Source organism: Oncorhynchus masou, chromosome 12 (genome assembly GCF_036934945.1).
Source record: "Oncorhynchus masou masou isolate Uvic2021 chromosome 12, UVic_Omas_1.1, whole genome shotgun sequence".
Taxonomy (NCBI): Eukaryota; Metazoa; Chordata; class Actinopteri; order Salmoniformes; family Salmonidae; genus Oncorhynchus; species Oncorhynchus masou.
Genome location: NC_088223.1, coordinates 80738432 through 80760192, shown reverse-complemented (window position 1 = coordinate 80760192; position 21761 = coordinate 80738432). Strand labels below are relative to the sequence as shown.

The window sequence follows — 21761 nt, the reverse complement described above, 5'->3', positions numbered from 1 at the left end:
GAAGATATACGTTTCTCTCAAGTTCTTGGCTCTTTCCAGAACAGCTACCTTGTCCTTGAACCTCAGAAACTTGACCACTATCGGCCTATCACCTGGGCCGGGGTTGTGTTTTCCAGTCCTGCGGGCGGGCTCCATCTCGATCTTCCTGTGGTCCATCTCAGAGATCATTTCCCTCACTTTTTCTTCAGATGCCTTCCAGGTCTCATGTGGAGATTCCGCCCACAACCATGTTCTGCCTTGATTGTCCCTCGAGATTTATCTGTCATTGTTATCATGGAGTAACACACACAACTAATGTCCTCTCTCAATGACTTAGATAGCTGTCATCTTGCCTTTCTCCTGTTTCAAGTCATCAAGCTGACCCTGGGAGAATGTTATACCTTAGGCCTAGTATGTCACATGGGCTAAGACAAGCATGTAATCCAGAGGGACAGGGGCAAAACAATGGACAATTCATCACTTATTTATTCACAGCGAAGTTTAACACATGTATCAGGTGGAATTTCCTGTCCAGCAGCCCCACGTTTGGCAATGATGTCGGTCTAGCCGCTACTCAACTGTGGCTATTTTTAGCTCTGTGTGTGTTACATGGGCATTTGTGTGTATGTGAGGAGTAAAAATAGGAGACCCACACAACAGTTAGTTTTGATTATACTGTTTGGTATACAACATTCTCATGTACAATCATAATAAAAGCTCTGCTCTTAATGTTCAGCGATAGGCCAGGCTCAGCCCAAGAAATCTTGTATATATAAAGCAAGAAAGAGGATACTGCCACCTTTTTTTTATCCTATATTCACAAAGTCTCAAACTAAGAGTGTTGATATAGGATCAGCCAACAAGCCCCTCTTTCAATGTAATCTTAATAACTTAAAAGGGAAAAACTGATCCTAGATCAGCACTCCTACTCAGGGACGCTTGATGAATATAGACCCACGCATAGAACCAGCTGTCTGTCATTTAAAAAAATAAAAAATAAAAACTTTAAAATTATACAAAACTTTGTTACATTATAAAAAAGAAACAAATGCTGTAAAATAATTTTGGAACTTCTATTTATAGAACTTGCGATAGCATTTGGTTGTAGGGTTTCGTTCCCTCAAATATGAGAGTACTTCACACCTTTCTAACCATATTCAATAGAGCACACTGCAACAACCTGTAGCAAAGTTTTGCAACACAAATTAGTTTCTTATTGGACAGGTTCAGGTAGTCCCTCCCGTTTCGGTCAGTTTTCTTAAATTTATTTCCTAGTGAATACAACCCAGGGTAACAGTCGAAATGTGAAAGCTCTTAAACACATTTAGGGGAACTCATGACAAAGCATGTTGAGACAGTGAATTATGGCTTGTGCAGTATAACAAATGTCTTTGGTCAGGGAAATATGACAAATTGGACATATTTTTGGCAGGTGGAAACATGACAGTGGTGGCATTGATAGATATATAGAGCACCTAGTGTTGCCCTCCATACCCTGGATGTCTGTAGCAGTCCTCAAACAAATCATTCATTAAAAAGGACTTCAGTAGCCCCTTGTGTAAGAGTAGAGAGTCATTGCTTTGAGACTGACACAAAATGCCCAATGCTTGGCTGCTAAAATGGCTGTGGACTGTGGTTTGTCAATGTGGTTTCCAGAGAACAATACTGAACACAGACAAACCCCAGTCTTAGGTCAAAAAGGGTACATTTCTTTTGCCATGTGCTCCATTTGAATAAAATGATCTAACCTCCTTGGGTGATGGCCATGTCCATTTCCAAGTAACTCGCTTCCATTGTCTTCAGCAACTTGACAGGAGTCTGATTGTATTTGCATTATGTATTTTTTGTGTGATTGTAAATGCTTTCATCATGATCTCCTACAACAGCGGTAGACAACTAGATTCAGCCTTGAGATGATTTTTGCCAGAACTTAATAATAAAAAGAGTATTTGAAAATAACAATTATTTCCTACTTTGATTACATTGAGACATAATCACATCTTTTTTTATGGAATTCTTGGGAACAGATTTCCTAAAGTCTCCTTTTTTCTGAATTCCTGGTGATTTTAGTCTTTCTTGACCAAAAACAAAAATTCCTCTAAAAACTCAACTTTGGGGAGCCCCCCCCCACAAAAGAAAAAATAATCACTTGAGGGCCGGTTTTGGCCCACAGGCAACCGGTTGGCAACCCCTGTCCTACACAAGCGTGTGTGTTACCTGGTGGTGCCAGACCACACCCACATCACTCTCCTGTGTCCGGCATCATGTCAAGCATGGCGTGAATCTCCTCTGCACTGTATCCCAGAAGGCCGTTCAGGTCGCAGACAAAGCGGTAGACATAACGCTTGCCAGATGTCTTGTGGATTATGTTCTTGTCGTAGTAGTAGCGCAGGCCGCGGCTCAGCTTTTCATAGTTCATCTTGGGCTTGTTCTTCCTCTGGCCCCAGCGCCTAGCCACCTGGAGGGGAGGAGTGAGGACGAAAGGTGGGAGAGAGCGGGAGAGGGTCAAATTATCTTGATCCACCTCATCCCCAATTTCCTATGGCAAGATCAAGCAAACATACTTTCAACTTTGTCTATTCCATTAGGTATTGTCAATGTGAATTAGTAGCTGGATATAGGATGACGTGATGATCAAATCAGGTGTTGCTTGACACTTCCCTGGTTGCCTAAGTGGAAGGGATGTTCTCACCTCATCGGGATTGGTCAATTTGAATTCCCAGCCATCTCCCGTCCAGCTGATGACCGACTGACAGGAAGTGTCGGTCAAGAGCTCCAACAGAAATTGCCACAGCTGGATCGGACCACTTCCTGTGGAAACACAACCAAGGAACATACAGTTTATTTACTTAAATTACTTGGTATTTAATTGAATCTCAAATCACCTTTTGAGGTAGTCAGCAAATATAGTCACCTACCAGGTAGTCAGCAATTGTTGTGCATTCTTGGGTTACATAAACACACACACACCTGTGTATCCCGCAAGAGCCGCTGCCGGTATGACAGACTTGTCTTTGGTCAGGTCCATGCGCTCCATCACATAGTCTTTGAAGGTGCCTTTGGCTGGGTGGCCACGCAGCGTGGCCGGGCAGTCGTCTGAGTCAAAGCTGTTGTAGGAGGGCACGCGCTGCAGACTGCAGAAGTGGGAGTGGCTGCCCCAGGACTGGGTGAGACGCTCACAAGCATCTAGGCTCTCCACACTCTCAAAGGATTCTTGGCCCCCAATTTTACCTGGGATGAAAGAGTGGAACACCACGGCCATGTTCAGTTGGGGAAAAACATTTTGAAACAAAGTGAAGCATGGGGGCACTACCTGAACCAAAATTCTAAAATATTCTGCTGAAAAATAGTCGCTACTGTGTGCAATACTGAACACCAACCAGGTATTTATAATGAGGATCATAAAACTGAATGTTCATTTGCATCACAGTGAATAATATCCATCCACACAATGTCCATAATGAGCTTGTTAATGATCTCCTTGCTTAATCTGATTCTACCAGGCTAAAATGTCATACATTCAATGTACGGGAGAATATTATATACAGCAGACAAACATTCTCCCATGATGTCTTCTATAGCATTTAAGGTGGAGGAGAATGTGGTTGAATTGGTAGAACATGGCGTTTGCAACATCAGGGTCGTGGGTTGATTTCCACTGAGGTCAATAAGATAAAATATGTATGCATGCATGGATAACTTTCATAAAACTGACCATCCTACTGATCCTCGACTTCGGCGATGTCATTTACGAAATAGCCTCCAACACTCTACTCAGCAAATTGGATGCAGTCTATCACAGTGCCATTCGTTTTGTCACCAAAGTCCCATACACTATCCAGCACTGTGACCTGTACGCTCTCGTTGGCTGGCCCTCGCGTCATACTCGTCGCCAAACTCACTGGCTCCAGGTCATCTACAAGTGTCTGCTAGGTAAAGCCCCGCCGTATCTCAGCTCACTGGTCACCATGGCAGCACCAACCCGTAGCACACGCTCCAACAGGTATATCTCACTTGTCACCCCCAAAGCCAATTCCTCTTTTGGCCGCCTCTCCTTCCAGTTCTCTGCTGTCAATGACTGGAACGAACTGTAAAAATCACTAAAGCTGGAGACTCTTATCTCTCTCACAGATCACTGAACCTGTACATAGCTCATCTATAAATAGCCCATCCAATCTACCTCATCCCCATTGCACATTTTTTATTTCTCTTGCTCCTTTGCACCACAGTATCTCTACTTTCACATTCATCTTCTGCACATTCTAACATTCCAGTGTTTAATTGCTACATTGTAATTACGTCATCACCATGGCTTATTTATTGCCTTACCTCTCTTATCCTACCTCATTTGCACAAGCTGTGTATATAGATTTTCTACTGTATGTTTGTTTATTCCATGTGTAATGCTGTTGTTGTGTGTCGAACTGCTTTGCTTTATCTTGGTCAGGTCGCAGTTGCAAATGAGAACTTGTTCTCAACTAGCCTACCTGGTTAAATAAAGGTGAAAAAAAACTACGCACGTAAATATCTTTGGGCAATAAGCATCTGCTAAATGGCATATGTTATTATATTACATGACTGTGGTCTTACCTCGAATGACGTGCCCCATGCACATGTTGTCATGGGAGACCACTTCCTGTTTGATGGTGAGGTAGTCCCCCTGCTTAGGACCCAGTGGGCCAGTAGAATGTCCGTTCTCAGTCTTGATTGACAGCAGGTCCTCACAGGTGGTTGGTAGAAGTGTCTGATTGGACTCTGTGATGAAGCCTGGCTCTGAGTTGTCCGATGGAAGGATGCACTGGGCACGTTCAGTTCCATAGTCTACGGAGAAGAATTGGGGGGAGAGACATTACATCTCTCCCAAAAAAGGGAGTAATGATATTTCTCTCCATTATAAAATGGACAGTATGATTTGGACAATAGTTGTCTCTTGTGTTTTGGGCAGAGGCAGAGAAGCTATACTCACTGGCAAAGTAGTCATAAGTGAACCGGGACTCCTGGAATGTGGGCTTCAAGCCATTGACAGGGAAATGCCTCACATCTTTACCAAGAAAGACATAGTTATGATGGTACCCCCCCTCCCCGCTTTAACACAAAAATATATATATACAGTGGGGCTTATTATATATTATATATATATACTTATTTTCCACCATCATTTGCAAATACATTCATTAAAAATCCCACAATGTGATTTTCTGGATGTTTTTTCTCATTTTGTCTGTCATAGTTGAAGTGTAAATATGATGAAAATGACAGGCCTCTCATTTTTTTAAGTGGGAGAACTTGCACAATTGGTGGCTGACTAAATACTTTTTTGCTCCACTGTATACCAACTAAACAATACCACAGTAAAGTATCAATGTTTGTGGGATAGGATGCCAACACATTTTATACAATAGGTTTTGATGTCCGTTAAAACTATTTTGCGCTGATGATAGCCGTAGTCTCTCAATAGCCTAGCAATTATGCTAATATACAGTGGGGAGAACAAGTGTTTGATACACTGCCGACTTTACAAGTTTTCCTACTTACAAATTACAGACCTCTACGTGCTTTGTGTCATAGGTACACTTCAAAATAAATAACATTGGGATGAGGTAGTTGGGTTTGCTATATACAAATTGGCTGTGTACAGGGATCGATAAGCTGTGTGGGATTTCCAACAAAACGAAAGAGGTTGAACAGGCTAGTAATAGGGGTCGCAACAACTGCGGTGGATCATTTTAGAAAGAGAGGGTGCAGATTGTCTAGCCCAGCTGATTTGTAGGGGTCTAGATTTTGCAGCTCTTTCAAAACATCAGCTATTTGGGTGCAAAGCTGTTGGCCGGGGTAGGGGTGGCCAGGTGGAAAGCATTGCCAGTCGTAGAAAAATGCTTATTGAAATGATTGATTATCTTAGTTTTTATCAGTGGTGACAGCGTTTCCTAGCCTCAGTGGAGTGGGCAGCTGGGAGGAGGTGCTCATTCTCCATGGACTTCAGTGTCCCAAAACTTATTGGAATTAGTGCTACAGGATGCATATTTAAGCTAGGCTTAGCTTTCCTAACTGACTGTTTATATTGGTTCCGGACTTCCCTGAAAAGTTGCATATTGCGGGGGCTATTCAATGCTAATGCAGTACGCCACAGGATGTTTTTGTGCCGATCAAGAGCAGTCAAGTCTGGAGTGAACCAAGGGCTATCTATATCTCTTCTTAGTTCTGTTTTTTGAATGGGGCATGCTTATTTAAGATGGTGAGGAAAGTACTTATACTTAGTACTCGTACTTAGTACTAACCAGGCATTCTCTACTAATGGAATGGAGGTCAATATGCTTCCAGGATACCCGGGCCAAGTCGATGAGAAAGGCCTGCTCGTTGAAGTGTTTTAGGGAGCATTTGACAGTGATGAGGGGTGGTCGTTTGACAACGGACGCAGGCAATGAGGCAGTGATTGCTGATATCCTGGTTGAAGACAGCAGAGGTGTATTTAGAGGGCAGGTTGGCCAGGATGATATCTAGGAGGGTGCCCATATTTACAGATTTATGGTTGTACCTGGTAGGGTCCTTGATAATTTGTGTGAGATTGAGGGCATCTAGTTTAGATTGTAGGATGGCCAGGGTGTTAAGCATATCCCAGTTTAGGTCACCTGACAGTACAAACTCTGAAGATAAGTGGGGAACATTCACAGCTGGAATTAACAGCTGGCGGCTGAAGGGGGTCTATAACAAGCAGCAACAGTGAGAGACTTATTTCTGGAAAGGTGGATTTTTAAAAGTAGAAGCTCAGACCTGGATAGCATGACAGAACTCTGCAGACTAACTCCACCCCCTTTGGCAGTTCTATCTTGGTGGAAAATGTTGTACTTGGGTATGGAAATTTCCGAATTTTTGGTGGCCTTCCTAAGCCCGAATTCAGACACTGCTACGACATCAGGGTTGGCGGAGTGTTGTAAAGCTGTAAATAAAACAAACTTAGGGAGGAAGCTTCTGATGTTAACATGCTTGAAACCAAGGCTTTTACGGTTACAGAAGTCAACAAATGATAGCGCCTGGGGAATGGAACTGGGGGGCTACAGGGCCTGGATTAACCTCTACATCACCAGAGGAAAAGAGGAGTATGATAAGGGTACGGCTAAAGGCTATAAGAACTGGTCGTCCAGTGCGTCGGGAACAGAGAATAAAAGGAGCAGATTTTTAGGCGTGGTAGAATAGATTCAGGGCATAATGTACAGACAATGGTATGGTAGGATGTGAGTACAGAGGAGGTAAACCTAGGCATTGATTGACAATGAGAAGTTGTCTCTGGAGGCACCAGTTATGTTAGGTGAGGTCTCCGCATGTGTGTGGGACAAAATAGCTATCCAAGGCATGTTGAGCGGAACAGTGCTCCGGGCAGCCGAGCGGAAATGGAGGAAAACTCGCCTCCCTGCGGACCTGGCATCCTTTCACTCCCTCCTCTCTACATTTTCCTCCTCTGTCTCTGCTGCTAAAGCCACTTTCTACCACTCTAAATTCCAAGCATCTGCCTCTAACCCTAGGAAGCTCTTTGCCACCTTCTCCTCCCTCCTGAATCCTCCCCCCCCCTCCTCCCTCTCTGCAGATGACTTCGTCAACCATTTTGAAAAGAAGGTCGACGACATCCGATCCTCGTTTGCTAAGTCAAACGACACCGCTGGTTCTGCTCACACTGCCCTACCCTGTGCTCTGACCTCTTTCTCCCCTCTCTCTCCAGATGAAATCTCGCTTCTTGTGACGGCCGGCCGCCCAACAACCTGCCCGCTTGACCCTATCCCCTCCTCTCTTCTCCAGACCATTTCCGGAGACCTTCTCCCTTACCTCACCTCGCTCATCAACTCATCCCTGACCGCTGGCTACGTCCCTTCCGTCTTCAAGAGAGCGAGAGTTGCACCCCTTCTGAAAAAACCTACACTCGATCCCTCTGATGTCAACAACTACAGACCAGTATCCCTTCTTTCTTTTCTCTCCAAAACTCTTGAACGTGCCGTCCTTGGCCAGCTCTCCCGCTATCTCTCTCAGAATGACCTTCTTGATCCAAATCAGTCAGGTTTCAAGACTAGTCATTCAACTGAGACTACTCTTCTCTGTATCACGGAGGTGCTCCGCACTGCTAAAGCTAACTCTCTCTCCTCTGCTCTCATCCTTCTAGACCTATCGGCTGCCTTCGATACTGTGAACCATCAGATCCTCCTCTCCACCCTCTCCGAGTTGGGCATCTCCGGCGCGGCCCACGCTTGGATTGCGTCCTACCTGACCGGTCGCTCCTACCAGGTAGCGTGGCGAGAATCTGTCTCCTCGCCACGCGCTCTCACCACTGGTGTCCCCCAGGGCTCTGTTCTAGGCCCTCTAATATTCTCGCTATACACCAAGTCACTTGGCTCTGTCATAACCTCACATGGTCTCTCCTATCATTGCTATGCAGACGACACACGATTAATCTTCTCCTTTCCCCCTTCTGATGACCAGGTGGCGAATCGCATCTCTGCATATCTGGCAGACATATCAGTGTGGATGACGGATCTCCACCTCAAGCTGAACCTCGGCAAGACGGAGCTGCTCTTCCTCCCGGGGAAGGACTGCCCGTTCCATGATCTCGCCATCACGGTTGACAACTCCATTGTGTCCTCCTCCCAGAGCGCTAAGAACCTTGGCGTGATCCTGGACAACACCCTGTCGTTCTCAACTAACATCAAGGCGGTGGCCCATTCCTGTAGGTTCATGCTCTACAACATCCGCAGAGTGTACGACCCTGCCTCACACAGGAAGCGGCGCAGGTCCTAATCCAGGCACTTGTCATCTCCCGTCTGGATTACTGCAACTCGCTGTTGGCTGGGCTCCCTGCCTGTGCCATTAAACCCCTACAACTCATCCAGAACGCCGCAGCCCGTCTGGTGTTCAACCTTCCCAAGTTCTCTCACGTCACCCCGCTCCTCCGCTCTCTCCACTGGCTTCCAGTTGAAGCTCGCATCCGCTACAAGACCATGGTGCTTGCCTACGGAGCTGTGAGAGGAACGGCACCGCAGTACCTCCAGGTTCTGATCAGGCCCTACACCCAAACAAGGGCACTGCGTTCATCCACCTCTGGCCTGCTCGCCTCCCTACCACTGAGGAGGTACAGTTCCCGCTCAGCCCAGTCAAAACTGTTCGCTGCTCTGGCCCCCCAATGGTGGAACAAACTCCCTCACGACGCCAGGACAGCGGAGTCAATCATCACCTTCCGGAGACACCTGAAACCCCACCTCTTCAAGGAATACCTAGGATAGGATAAAGTAATCCTTCTCACCCCCCTTAAATGATTTAGATGCACTATTGTAAAGTGGCTGTTCCACTGGATGTCAGAAGGTGAATTCACCAATTTGTAAGTCGCTCTGGATAAGAGCGTCTGCTAAATGACTTAAATGTAAATGTAATATGACTGAGGGCTCTACAGTGAAATAAAACAATAAGAACTAGCCGAGACAGCAGTAGACAAGGCATATTGACATTAGAGGCATAAAGCAATCACAGGTGTTGATCGGGAGAGCTAAGACAAAAATGGGTAAATGGCGATGAATGTCATCTAATATTTTAAATTATATTTAACCACCCTAATGTTGCAGGACCCCAGGAAGTTTAGCTGCTGCCCAGGTGATATTTATTTATAACAACATTTCAACCCTTAGGTCTTCATTAGGCATGGAGCAGCAGTGAGGTGTTTTCCATGAGTTTGCGCCAGCACCTGCGGAAAGTACCTGGATGTGCATATGTTCTTCAGCTTTTGACCCTTAATAAATAGTAATCCAGGAAGGTTATGTGCACCATGTTGCTGGGTTAGCAGTGATGCTAATAGCCTTACTAGAAGTTGCTGGGTTAACAATGAAGTTAATAGCCTTAATAGATGTCGGCCTAACATTGATACTAGAAGCCATAGGCTACTACTGTATGTTGCTGGTCTAGTAATGATGCTAATAGAAATGTAAAAAGCCATCTGTTGCTATCCTAGCGATGACACAGGTGCTACCTACCTCTCTGCATCATCTCCAGGTGTTCCCACAGGATGTCCCCCACAAAGTCAGGTGCCAGGTCCAAGAAGCACTCCTTCCCCAGGGCACAGAGACTTACCCCGGCCATATTGAAGCAGTGCAGGTCCACGCTCTTCAGGCTGAACTCGTTCACTGTCCACAGCAGCCACTGGCCCACCTGGCTCTCTGACCAGTGTCTGGGGTCTGGACACAGAGGAGGAAGGGGTGTAACATCAAAAACAGTCTTCCTTAGTGTGATCCCTGTGTATTCACTGACTATCTGGATCATATGTCATGGTGTATGCAGATACGTTGGTTACTTAACAGTGACGCTCTACAGTGTTGGATCAATACAGTATTTCTGCCAAGGGCCAAAACATAGAGCAAGAGGCTGGGACAGTCACAAAATAAAATGTATTTTGCTATTATTCATGATAAATTGTGCATCATTCATGACAATGCATTATCTGTGGTGCAATACTGTACATCCAGCTTTAAACTTGAAATAGCACTTTTTGTACAACACACTAACATCAACAGTTTGACACTGGGAGCAGGTCAACCTTAATCTGAAATCACCATAAGTGAAACATTGCCAGCACATGTTTTTGTTGGAGAAACAGGCATCCAGCATTGTGGAAAAAACTATTTGCAGTACATACCTGGTTAAATAAAGGTTAAATAAAAAAACGGTTTTGTTTGAACTAACTTTGTTGCTGTAATATCCTAAACGCATGTAGCCGTTTCACAAATAGGGATTCCGGATTTAAGTCAGTGGGACCTTATCCAAAAAATAAAATGTTTTCTCAAAACTGTTTGAGGAGCATCATATACACTTGTGTATAGTGTGGTGTTTAGCAGTTATAACCCTCTCGCACCGAATCCCAATCCTTAGACATTTTGGCAGATAAAGTTAAAACTCCCTGCACCAAAATTCCTCAGCAACTGCCGAGACTCCTAGGCGCTTATTAACAGACACCCCCTAGACAGAGTGACTCACTGTCTATCCACGCCTCACACGTTTGTTTACTCTTAACAGGCTGCTCCTCCAACTCTCCCACCAGGTCACATGGTCTCATGCCTACTCTAAAGAGTGAATGGGTTGTCATGTCGAGGTATATTGCAAGTTGGTTTAACAACCAACCAGTGGTGGAAAAAGTACCCATTGTCCTACTTGAGTAAAAGTAAAGATACTTTAATAGAAAATGACAAGTAAACATGAGTCATCTAGTAAAATACTTATTGAGTAAAAGTCTTGGTTTTAAATATACTGAAGTATCAAAAGTAAATGTAATTGCTAAAATATACTTAAGTATCAAGAGTAAAAGTACAAGTATAAATAATTTAAAATTCCTTACATTAAGCAAAGCAGAGACACATTTTCTAGTTTATTTTAAATCCAATCCAACACTAAAATACATCCTTTACAAATGAAGTATGTCTTTAGTGAGTCCACCAGATCAGAGGCAGTAGGGATGACCAGGGATGTTCTCTTGATAAGTGTATGAATTAGAACATTTCCTGTACTGCTAAGCATTCAAAATGTAACGAGTACTTTTGGGTGTCAGGGAAAATGTATGAAATAAAAAGTAGATCATTTTCTTTAGGAATGTAGTAAAGTAAAAGTTGTCAAAAATATAAATAGTAAAGTACAGACCACAAAAAACTTAAGTAGTACTTGAAAGTATTTTTACTTAAGTACTTTACACCACTGCAACCAACTTGGCTTTGACAGACAGCTCATGTTGTAAACACTGTTGAGGCAGCACATTCCTGCTGGGTCAAAAAATTTGCCTCGGAGAAAAATAAATAAGGCAGGCTCCGTTTCATCAATCAATAACTTGGATTGACCTGTGTGTGTGTAAAATGTGCAAAACATTTCAGATAGAAATTTATACAATTTACACGATTCACATACAGTCCCTTCAGAAAGTATTCAGACCCCTTGACTTGCCACATTTTGTTACATTAACCACTCTAAAATTGATTTTATTTTAATTATTCAAAAACTCAATCTACACAGAATACCCCATAATGACAAAGACACATTTAGAAATGTCTGCAAATTTATAAAAAATAATTAACAGAAATACCTTATTTACATCGGTATTCAGACCCTTTGCTATGAGATTCAAAATTGAGCACAGGTGCATCTTGTTTCCATTGATCATCCTTGAGATGTTTCTACAACTTGGAGTCCAAGAATTCAATTGGTTGGACATGATTTGGAACCGCACACACAGGTCTATATAAGGTCCCACAACTAACAGTGCATGTCAGAGCAAAAACAAAGCCATGAGGTCAGAGGAATTGTCCGTAGAGCTCCGAAACAGGATTGTGTCGAGGCACAGATCTGAGGAAGGGTACCAAAAAATGTCTGCAGCATTGAAGGTCCCCAAGAACACAGTGGTCTCCATCAATCTTAAAATGGAAGAAGTGTGGAACCACCAAGACTCTGCCTAGAGCTGGCTGCCTGGCCAAACTGAGCAATTGAGGGAGAAGGGCCTTGGTCAGGGAGGTGACCAAAAACCAGATGGTCACTGACAGAGCTCCAGAGTCCCTCTGTGGAGATGGGAAAACCTTCCAGAAGGACAACCATCTCTTCAGCACTCCACCAATCAGGCCTTTACGGTAGTGGCCAGACGAAAGCCACTCCTCAGTAAAAGGCACATGACAGCCCACTTGGAGTTTGCCAAAATGCACCTAAAGACTCGCAGACCATGAGAAACAAGATTCTCTGGTCTGATGAAACCAAGATTGAACTTTGTCCTGAATGCAAAGCCTCACATCTTGAGGAAACCGGATACAATCCCTACAGTGAAGCATGGTGGCAGCATCATGCTGTGGGGATGTTTTTCAGCGGCAGGTACTAGGAGACTAGTCAGCATCGAAGCAAAGATGAACGGATCAAGGAAAGATCATTGATGAAAACCTGCTCCAAAGCACCAAGAACCTCAGACTGGGGCAAAGTTTCCCCATCCAACAGGACAACAACCCTAAGCACATAGCCAAGACAACGCAGGAGTGATCGAACATCTCTGGAGAGACTTGAAAATAGCTGTGCAGCGACGCTCCCCATCCAACCTGACAGAGCTTGAGGATCTGCAAAGAATGGGAGAAACTCCGCCAAAGAAGGGGAGAAGACACGGTGATGTAATCACTGCCAAAGTACTAAGTAAAGGGCCTGAATAGTTATATAAATGTGATGCTTCCATTTTTTTATTTGTAATAAAATAGCAAACATTTATAAACCTGTTTTTGCTTTGGCATTATGGAGTATGGTGTGTAGAATGATGAGGGAAAAAACTTCAACTTTAGATTAAGGCTGTAACAAAATGTGGAAAAGGTCAAGGGGTCGGAATACTTTCCAAAGGCACTGTACTTCATGTACAGACATCTATTCTACACAATTCATTTCTATCTGGGCCCATATTCTTAAAGCGTCTCAAAATAGCAGTGATTTTAGATGCAAACTGATCCGAGATAAGCAATCTAACTCTGAGATGCTTCTTGAATTTGGGCCCTGATCATTTAACATTGTAATGCTCTCCAAAACAGGGCCTTGTTTTATTGGTTTCCACAGGCAGTGCGTTTCTGAATGCTGTGCAGAGGAAGGGGGGGGTGGACTTACCTCTGGGCATGCCCAGTCTCTGTTGCTCCTTGGTGAAGCCGCTAAACGTGGCCCTCAGGGCCTGTGACATCATCTCCCTGCTACCCGGGGTGAGCAGGGGCACATCGCTGAAGTCCACATCTGCCAATATGAACAAAAAAAGACAACTCAGCCGCAATGCTAGTACCCTTGGTCACCAATCTGATACCATACTGTAAACTGGGTTCCAGGCAACATTAGTATGCATTGACGGTTCTACTTGTTTAGTATGTCACACAACTTCCCAAGTCTCCTGCCCACTCCAAACAGTGGTTTATACCACAAACAGCATCAAAAGGGACCTTGCCCTGATCACTGGGCCTGACCCCCCCCCCCCAAACCAAAGAGACAGAAGCCCTGTGCCTGTCCACCTCCCGAAACCAGAGAGACAGAAGCACTGTGCCTGTGTCCCCCCCCAAAAACCTTGGAGTCAGAAGCACCAACTTGGATATATTTAAATGTTGAAGTAATTAAGGGAATATGTACATGTAGGTAAAGTGACTAAGCATAGATAATAAACAGAGTAGCAAGCAGGAATCAGGAGGATAGAGTTATGGTCAGATTAGCCAAATGGAGGGCGAGGGAGAGCTTTGTACGCGTCAGTGTGTGGAGTAAGGTTTTTTTATACTCTGGTTGCATATGTAACATGCTGACCACTAGGAGCACCACTTCTGGATGAGCATTTTCTTGTTTGTTTATGGCCTTATACAGCTCGTTGAGTGCGGTCTTAGTGCCAACATCGGTTTGAGGTGGTAAATAGACAGCTACGAAAAATATAGTTAAACACTTGGTAAATAGTGTGGTCTACAGCTTTTCATGAGATACTCTACCTCAGGCAAGCAAAACCTAGAGAGTTCCTTAATATTAGATTTCGTGCACCAGCTGTAATTGTCAAATAGACAGACTGCCACTCCTTGTCTTACCAGAGGCAGCTGTTCTATCTTGCCGATGCACGGAAAACCCACCCAGCTGTAGGTTATCCATATCGTCGTTCAGCCACGACTCTGAAATATAAGATATTACAGTTTTTAATGTCCCGTTGGGAGTCTTGATTGGAGCTCATCCAGTTTATTATCCAATGATTGCACGTTGGCTAATAGGACTGATGGTAGAGGCAGATTTTACCCACTCGCCATCGGATCCTTACAAGAACCTTGTCTGGTGTCTGAAGTAAATCCTTTGCGTTCGAATAAAAAATCATTTTTGTCCAGTACGAGGTGAGTAATCACTGTCCTGATATCCAGAAGCTATTTTCGCTCAAAAAGAGACAATGGCAGAAATACCACATATAAAATAAAAAAGTTACAAATAATGCGAGAAAAAAAAACACAATAGCACAATTGGTTAGGAGCCCGTAAAACGGCAGCCATCTCCTCCGGTGCTATTGCAACTAATGTCAGTAAAGATAGAAATGCACCAGAGACCGTCCTTAAAACCAGTCAGACTGATGAGTGTCAGACTGACCATAGCCAGTGAGTCTATCTAGAGTCATCAAGAGAAAACATGAACATAATTAACAGTTTCCATTTTGAACATACCAGGGGTCAGGGGGTGTGAAATCTCATTCTGTGGCTTGCCAACAGAAGATCACATGGTTGGTTCCTGAAGGGGTAGGGTTGAGGAGAGGAGAAGAATTGCACTGAGAACTTCTGATTTTTCCCCTCAGTATCAAGTTTGTGAGCAGGTTGATTTGTTTCATTGTACTCTCAGCACACTTTATTGTCCTGCCTGATACAGAAAATCCCAATTAAAGTGAATACGACTAAAACACCCACTATCCAATCCCTCCCTTAATAACTTCCTGTTCTAAAACATGATTAAAAAAAGGGCAGCCATCACAAAGCCAGACATGTCACTGGCAAACACTCCAGTCTAGCCTACGATATTCTTTCAGAGAGTTGTGGAAATTTCCTGGAATCTGTGGCAAGGAGAGACAGGGAATGGGAACCACATGTTGGATATCCTGCTATGATGTCTCTGGGATAGTCTGGCCGCCCCTGTTTGCCAACAACGACCCGGGAAGTCACAAGGGCCCAAGTGGGAACCTCAAGTTATGGTGTACAACACAGTCCAGGTCAGAGTTGTTGGAACATTCCCACTGCACTGTCTGCATAACCCGGAAAACATTAACAACAATGACCTAATAAGCAGATAGCAACTTTTTGGCAATTGAAACTAACTTCATTTAGTTGGTGTGTATTTTTAATTTTGAATGCTACCAGAGATGGTTACTGCTAAAAACATGGTGGCAAGGAGACAAAACAAGAAGCAGATTTAACTTTTTAAAAAACAGCCTTCATGTTGGAAACAAACTTCATTATATTGTCATCCAGAGTCACATTTATTTACCAAGCTATTGCACACAATATTTTACATACAGGTATTTAAAGGACCAAAGAGTTAGGTCTGCGTCATGTTCTTTTTTGCCCCAAATTGTATTTTTTTTTTTTTTTTTGACAAAATAATTGGGATACTGGCATTGTCACAGCCCTAGTTTATGTAAGTTTGTCTCACTACTGACACATTCAAACATGCTGTTAATTTGAATCGCCAACTAGCCTAAAGCTTGTGACTTTTGTTCTCTTTGTATGTGTCAAAGAAGTTGGGCGATATATCATCCAGTTTTAGATTATTTAGCCGAGAAACATAATTTCTGTTTTAAAATACTGATGTCTGTTTGGATACTGATGAAGACATAACAGTCAAACACATTTTTTAGAGTCAGGGGCATCAAACAACAAAGGTAATGTACTACATTTTGATTAAACATTTCATATAAAAACATTACTTGGGGTCAAAATCTAGTTTCTAAAGATATCCACCTTTTCCTCGGGGCATTCTGGGGGAAAAAACTCAAATGAAACAGATCCAAAAGTGCATGAATAAGTGATTAGGGAGATGGAAAAAGTAAAAATCACTGAATTAGTTTGACACCCTATGACATTGCTGGATTTCGTGGACCACAAAGACTGACTCACACGTGTGTCATGTGCTGGAGAGGGAAACGAGAACACACCCTCACAAAATATATGGGCTGAGCAATGATCTCCCATTGCGAGTATTGCTTGAGGAGACACCCTCCACCACGCACACAGCCATGTTACCCCGGTGGTCTGGTTAAAAGATCACACAGAACCATTATGCAGGTTACCAGTCAGCTTGGGTTTCTGTGATTATTCTAAACCCTAATCATTCTCTGGCATGGCTGTCATTCAGCACTGATAATAGATGTCAGATTAGGAGTGTGGCTACATCCCAAATGGTACCCTATATATTGCAAAGAACCCATAGGGCTTCAGTCAAAAGTAGTGCCCTTTATAGAGATGTGGGTGCTAATTTGGGACACACACTGTGTTTTATGACTAAGCGTTACAAGGCGGGATGAGGCAGTCCAGTCAGTCCACTGGCATGCCAAGAGAGCTGCACTGTTTAGAGAAAGCACACCAAGGCCAGGGTGTAAGAGAATGGAATGGAATGCGGCCCCCCTCTTCCACACATGACACGTGAATGGCTCACCTAGCCACCCTTGTCGGACAATGCCTCAACCTCCTTCCTGGAACTTCACATCAAAGTGTGAATATTATTTTTTTGTATAAAAATATTTTTTTTACATTATTTAAATCAAGTCACTCTCAGTATAATTAACTAGGTCACATGACGTAATCCTACACATTTTTAAATATTTAAAAAAAACATTCCCCCGGCCCCCCTGAACCTTTTGACTCTAGCATTCATTACGATACCCAAAGCTGTAGAGGCATGGCCATATTTAACTGCCACCTAACACAGTAAAACAGACGCCTTACGTGTTCTTACCACAAGAGGAGTTACGCGACTGTCCTAGAATCGCTATACAAGCACTACGGAAAGCCCCATGAAGTAAACAATACATTGAACACACGTAGGAAAACCTAAAAACAACCTAAAATAGCTCACTTCAATTCTTGCAATAATATCACTCAAGAAGATCTTGTGTTTGACTTTGAATTAAACATTTCCAGATCATGTAAAAATGTATCTGATCATTTAGCCATATGTACATTGGATGGTGCCCTCATTGATCGTGTCCTCGTTTATAAATATCCGGTAATTTGGATTGACGAGTTACTTAAGAAAATTTAATTAGAGCCAATACCAGTATCGCGATACTCATTAGTATCGTGGCACGGAAACAAAACACGAAGCAGATTTAACTTCCTTAGGAAAATAGCCCTAATGTTGGAAACAAACATTATGTTGTCATCCAAAGTCACATTTATTTATTTTCCAAGATATAGTAAATAATATTTTACATACAGCAGGTTTTTAAAAGGACCAAGTGTTTTCATTTTTGCCATGGAAAAAAAGATTGCGATACTGGTATTTTTATTTACTTAACTAGGCAAGTCAGTTAAGAACAAAATCTTATTTACAATGACGGCCTACCGGGAAATAGTGGGTTAGGGGGGCAGGATGACATTTTTACTTTGTCAGCCCGGGGATTCAATCCAGCAACCTTTTGGTTTACTGGCCCAACGCTCTAACCACTAGACTACCTACAGCACCTTGTTGTCCCAGTCATAATTAAAATTGTCTTCTTTACAAGAATAAGTCATACCTTTCCTTAAATAGCAGAAAAAAATATTCAGTCGACATTCATAAGCATTACACAGATGTAGTATCTTAATTTGAACCAGTTTGCTACAGCAGGAAATAATTTTGCAGCGACAGGAAATGTGATTTATAATTCATGGACATTTTTTGTAGGGGTTGATACATTTTTCATTAGTCCAAATCAAGTCTCACATTTTAAAGTGGAAATAAAAATGTAGAACCCTTTTTAAAGCTTGAATGAAATACAGGTTTGGATTTCTTGCACAAATTCTCAGCAACAAAAGTGATCAAATTAAGATCCTAGAGCTGTCAACTATGGCAATATTATCTATAAGAGTGCAGCTGCCACCGTTTTGAAAAGTAGGCTGGTTCTCTGAAGTTTCGTAGATCGACGCATTGCATTATTTGTGTCTATAAAGCCCTCCTGGCATAAACTTCCACTGTAACTTACTTAATTGTTTACTTACAGATGTACAAGATTCCAGACCCAGTCTCAGGTCTGCACTGAGTTAGGTAAATCTGCTTTTAGTTTTTCTGTACCTTACTTGTGGAATGATATCAAAGGCTCTCTAAAGTTGTATTAACTGCTGCCTCTAGGGCAATTCAAAAGGCTGATTAAGGAACTTTTTGGTGAAGAATGTGTTTACTTTTCTGTGATTTTGTTTTTCTTTTCATATATTGATGTGAATAATGGTGTATGTTGATTAGTATAGTGTATAATAATGCGTATACAGGGATCATCTGTGATAGAGACCTTGGTCTCAGCATGAACCCATTATTTAAACAATTGTATCATAACATTCTAATCATTTTTGCTGTTGATTCAGGGGCATCCTGACCAAAAAGGTATCTCCACAGGTGTGGCCTGTCCCCTATCCACTGTAGCAGGCTTTATTTTGACAGCTAATGTTTCAGTCATCATGTACCTGGCTGATCGGCTTACTTCAAGCAAAGACATTCTCTAGAAGTCTAGTGATCACAGGCAGTGATCAGATGGGGACACAGATTCCTATCAGTGACTAGTGTACATATCCTAAGTGAGACATCTCCAGGACCGGAGAGGTAACGTGTGTCACTTCAATGCAAAATGGTGGAAAAGGCTGCTCTCTCTAGATGTCCAACACCTGCCAGAACCTCACCAGCCCAACACGCCTTTGAAAGATGTGACAGACTAAACCCATCACAACAAACATCATTAGACATTTAGGGCTTATAGACATAACATTCAACCTCTAACTCATTTAATAGCGCTATTTTACAATACCATTGTCACTGAGCACAAGTGTAATAAAATAAGTTTACGACCAAAGTATCATGGTTGTGTTACTCAGTGTGGTAGCTCTCCCCCTTGAGTGAAGAGGCTGGTTGTTGGGAGAGTTGGCAGGATGGTGCAAGCTTGTGCAGACAATGCTGTAACTATCAGCACTTTCACACTCTGCTGATCACATGAACATTGTGTGTGTGTGTGTGGTACTCTGTTTTCGCACTTGGATCTTAGTTTAATGTGGTTGACGAATGTGTGAATAGCCTAGTTTCCATGACATTTTATGTCATCTGCATTGACACAGCAAGTCTTGAGCAAAAACATCTGAGAAACCATATAGTTTGAATCATATCAATGAAAGTAGAATATGAAACAAATATAAAAAGGGAGCAAGCTACATAATCTGATATTTAAGCATTGGCAACCTATTGACAACAGTCTATGGGTGACAAATAGGAAAACGATGGCAATGTGAGATATATCATAACACTGATGAGAGAAAACTAACAAGAACATCTAAAAACAGGTAAGAACGTGTAGACAAATCAGTAACCTATGGTATCTGAGCCAATAGACGACTTTAGCTAGTGAGGGGATTCGATTATCCGACCCGAGTTGCCCCGGTGGAAGAAGTTTATGTCGTCGGACATGTGATAACATTCGTTTTGGAACGAATGCTCCGCCACTTGCGCGTGAGCAAGGTGAGCTCTGGCCAACAGCAAAGTCGGCTCAAAACAAAAGTGGCATAGGTTAAGCACGGGGTAATGAGTAGGATTCTGTGTTTTCACATGCAAAAATTATTGCTTTTTGATAAAAACGCTTTATCTGCATTCCCAATGAAAACTAATTTGAACATATATTTTATAGAAAAGAGTTATATTTCTGAACGATGCACCATGATGCCTTGTTAACAACCTGACCGAACAGCGCAGATTATACAGTTCGATTTGAGGTCACTCACAGGGATAAACCGGTGCACCGATTAATCTTAATAAGTGCTGCCATTAAATAATGGATTTTTTTCTCACAATTTTTTATTTTACCTTTATTTAACCAGGTAGGCTAATTGAGAACAAGTGCTCATTTACAGCTGCGACCTGGCCAAGATAAAGCATAGCAGTGTGAACAGACAACAGCACAGAGTTACACATGGAGTAAACAAGTCAATAACACAGTAAAAAAAAGTCTATATACATTGTGTGCAAAAGGCATGAGGAGGTAGGCGAATAATTACAATTTAGCAGATTAACACTGGAGTGATAAATGATCAGATGGTCGTGTGCAGGTAGAGATACTGGTGTGCAAAAGAGCAGAAAAGTACATAAATAAAAAACAGTATGGGGATGAGGTAGGTAAATTGGGTGGGCTATTTACCGATGTTAACAAAAGGTGTGCACAATTACTGATGCGCGCCTAAATCATCACTTATCTGCATAGCTAGAATACAATTTTGCGTTATCATACATGCATAAAAAAATTTTATAACACAATCGTGTTCTCCATCATTTACATAGACTTAGGCTAAATGGAATAAACGCTATCAAATGAAACGGCATTTTGATGCTACACATCATATTTATGGCACTCAACATAAATATAGTCTGCAATAGGGTTAATATTGGTAGTTGTCTGACTGTGTAAACTCAAAGTATGCCTAGATGTCATATCAGTAATACAAATAATAATTAGACAAAGCTACTTACAATCCAATTTTTCGGACTTCGTCAGAGTTAACGCTGGTTTGATATCAAGAACGGCCGTCATCTCGGCAGCTTTTTCACAACGTTGATCCAATTATCACTTTTGAGACCCCGCCGCTGCCGATTGATGCGTTATTCAATTGATTGATTTGTAGGCTATTTGAGCTCTGGGCGAATCTTGATTGCGATCCCTTTATTGTCAACTTCGAATTGTATTATTCCCCATAGTTTTTCTTAAGACATAAAAGTGTGTAACAAGTCCCTCTGAAATGACGTATACGCCACAGAAAGCTACAACAAACACTCATGATGATTATGTTGTACGCTCTTCGCTGAAAGGGGCAGGGTTTGACACATGACGCGTATTAGAGGAGAGGCCACAAACTCTACAGATGCCTGTCCGATTACTAATCATAAACAGAGCAATTTTAGGTAAATAAAACCGTTAAATGGTTTACAATGAGTGTGAGTCCATGCCAAGGTGAGTCATGCACCAATAACTATATGTGTTCTACAAATAGCATTACATTCATGTTAATTTCCCTTCTCAAGCTTGAAAAAGGAGGATGCATTAG

General features: G+C 42.5%; 1 protein-coding gene across 4 annotated transcripts; it reads right to left on the bottom strand.

The window, feature by feature from the left end:
- Positions 1 to 447: 447 nt before the first annotated feature.
- On the bottom strand, positions 448 to 21498 carry LOC135550920 (protein c-ets-1-B-like). 4 transcript variants are annotated; one of them, XM_064982159.1, is made up of 9 exons: positions 21190 to 21498; positions 14553 to 14633; positions 13612 to 13731; positions 9984 to 10184; positions 4946 to 5020; positions 4570 to 4800; positions 2950 to 3210; positions 2672 to 2790; positions 448 to 2437 (listed from the first exon to the last, which is right to left on the bottom strand). In XM_064982159.1, exons 2-9 carry the CDS (start codon positions 14611 to 14613, stop codon positions 2222 to 2224), a joined length of 1284 nt encoding a protein of 427 aa, XP_064838231.1. In that variant the 5' UTR covers positions 14614 to 14633; positions 21190 to 21498; the 3' UTR covers positions 448 to 2221. The 4 variants fall into 4 exon arrangements, with proteins under 4 accessions (XP_064838231.1, XP_064838232.1, XP_064838234.1 ...); XM_064982160.1 differs by lacking the exon at positions 21190 to 21498 and adding an exon at positions 15168 to 15231; XM_064982162.1 differs by lacking the exon at positions 4946 to 5020.
- Between the last annotated feature and the right edge of the window lie 263 nt (positions 21499 to 21761).

Excerpts from the sequence above, each read along its gene's own strand:
- LOC135550920 (XM_064982159.1), bottom strand. The coding sequence starts at position 14,613 with ATGGATAACCTACAGCTGGGTGGGTTTTCCGTGCATCGGCAAGATAGA. Across the intron at positions 13,732-14,552 it reads AGATAGAACAGCTGCCTCTG|ATGTGGACTTCAGCGATGTG; the intron begins GTAAGACAAGGA and ends TCATATTGGCAG. Across the intron at positions 5,021-9,983 it reads CCTGGAGATGATGCAGAGAG|ATGTGAGGCATTTCCCTGTC; the intron begins GTAGGTAGCACC and ends TTCTTGGTAAAG.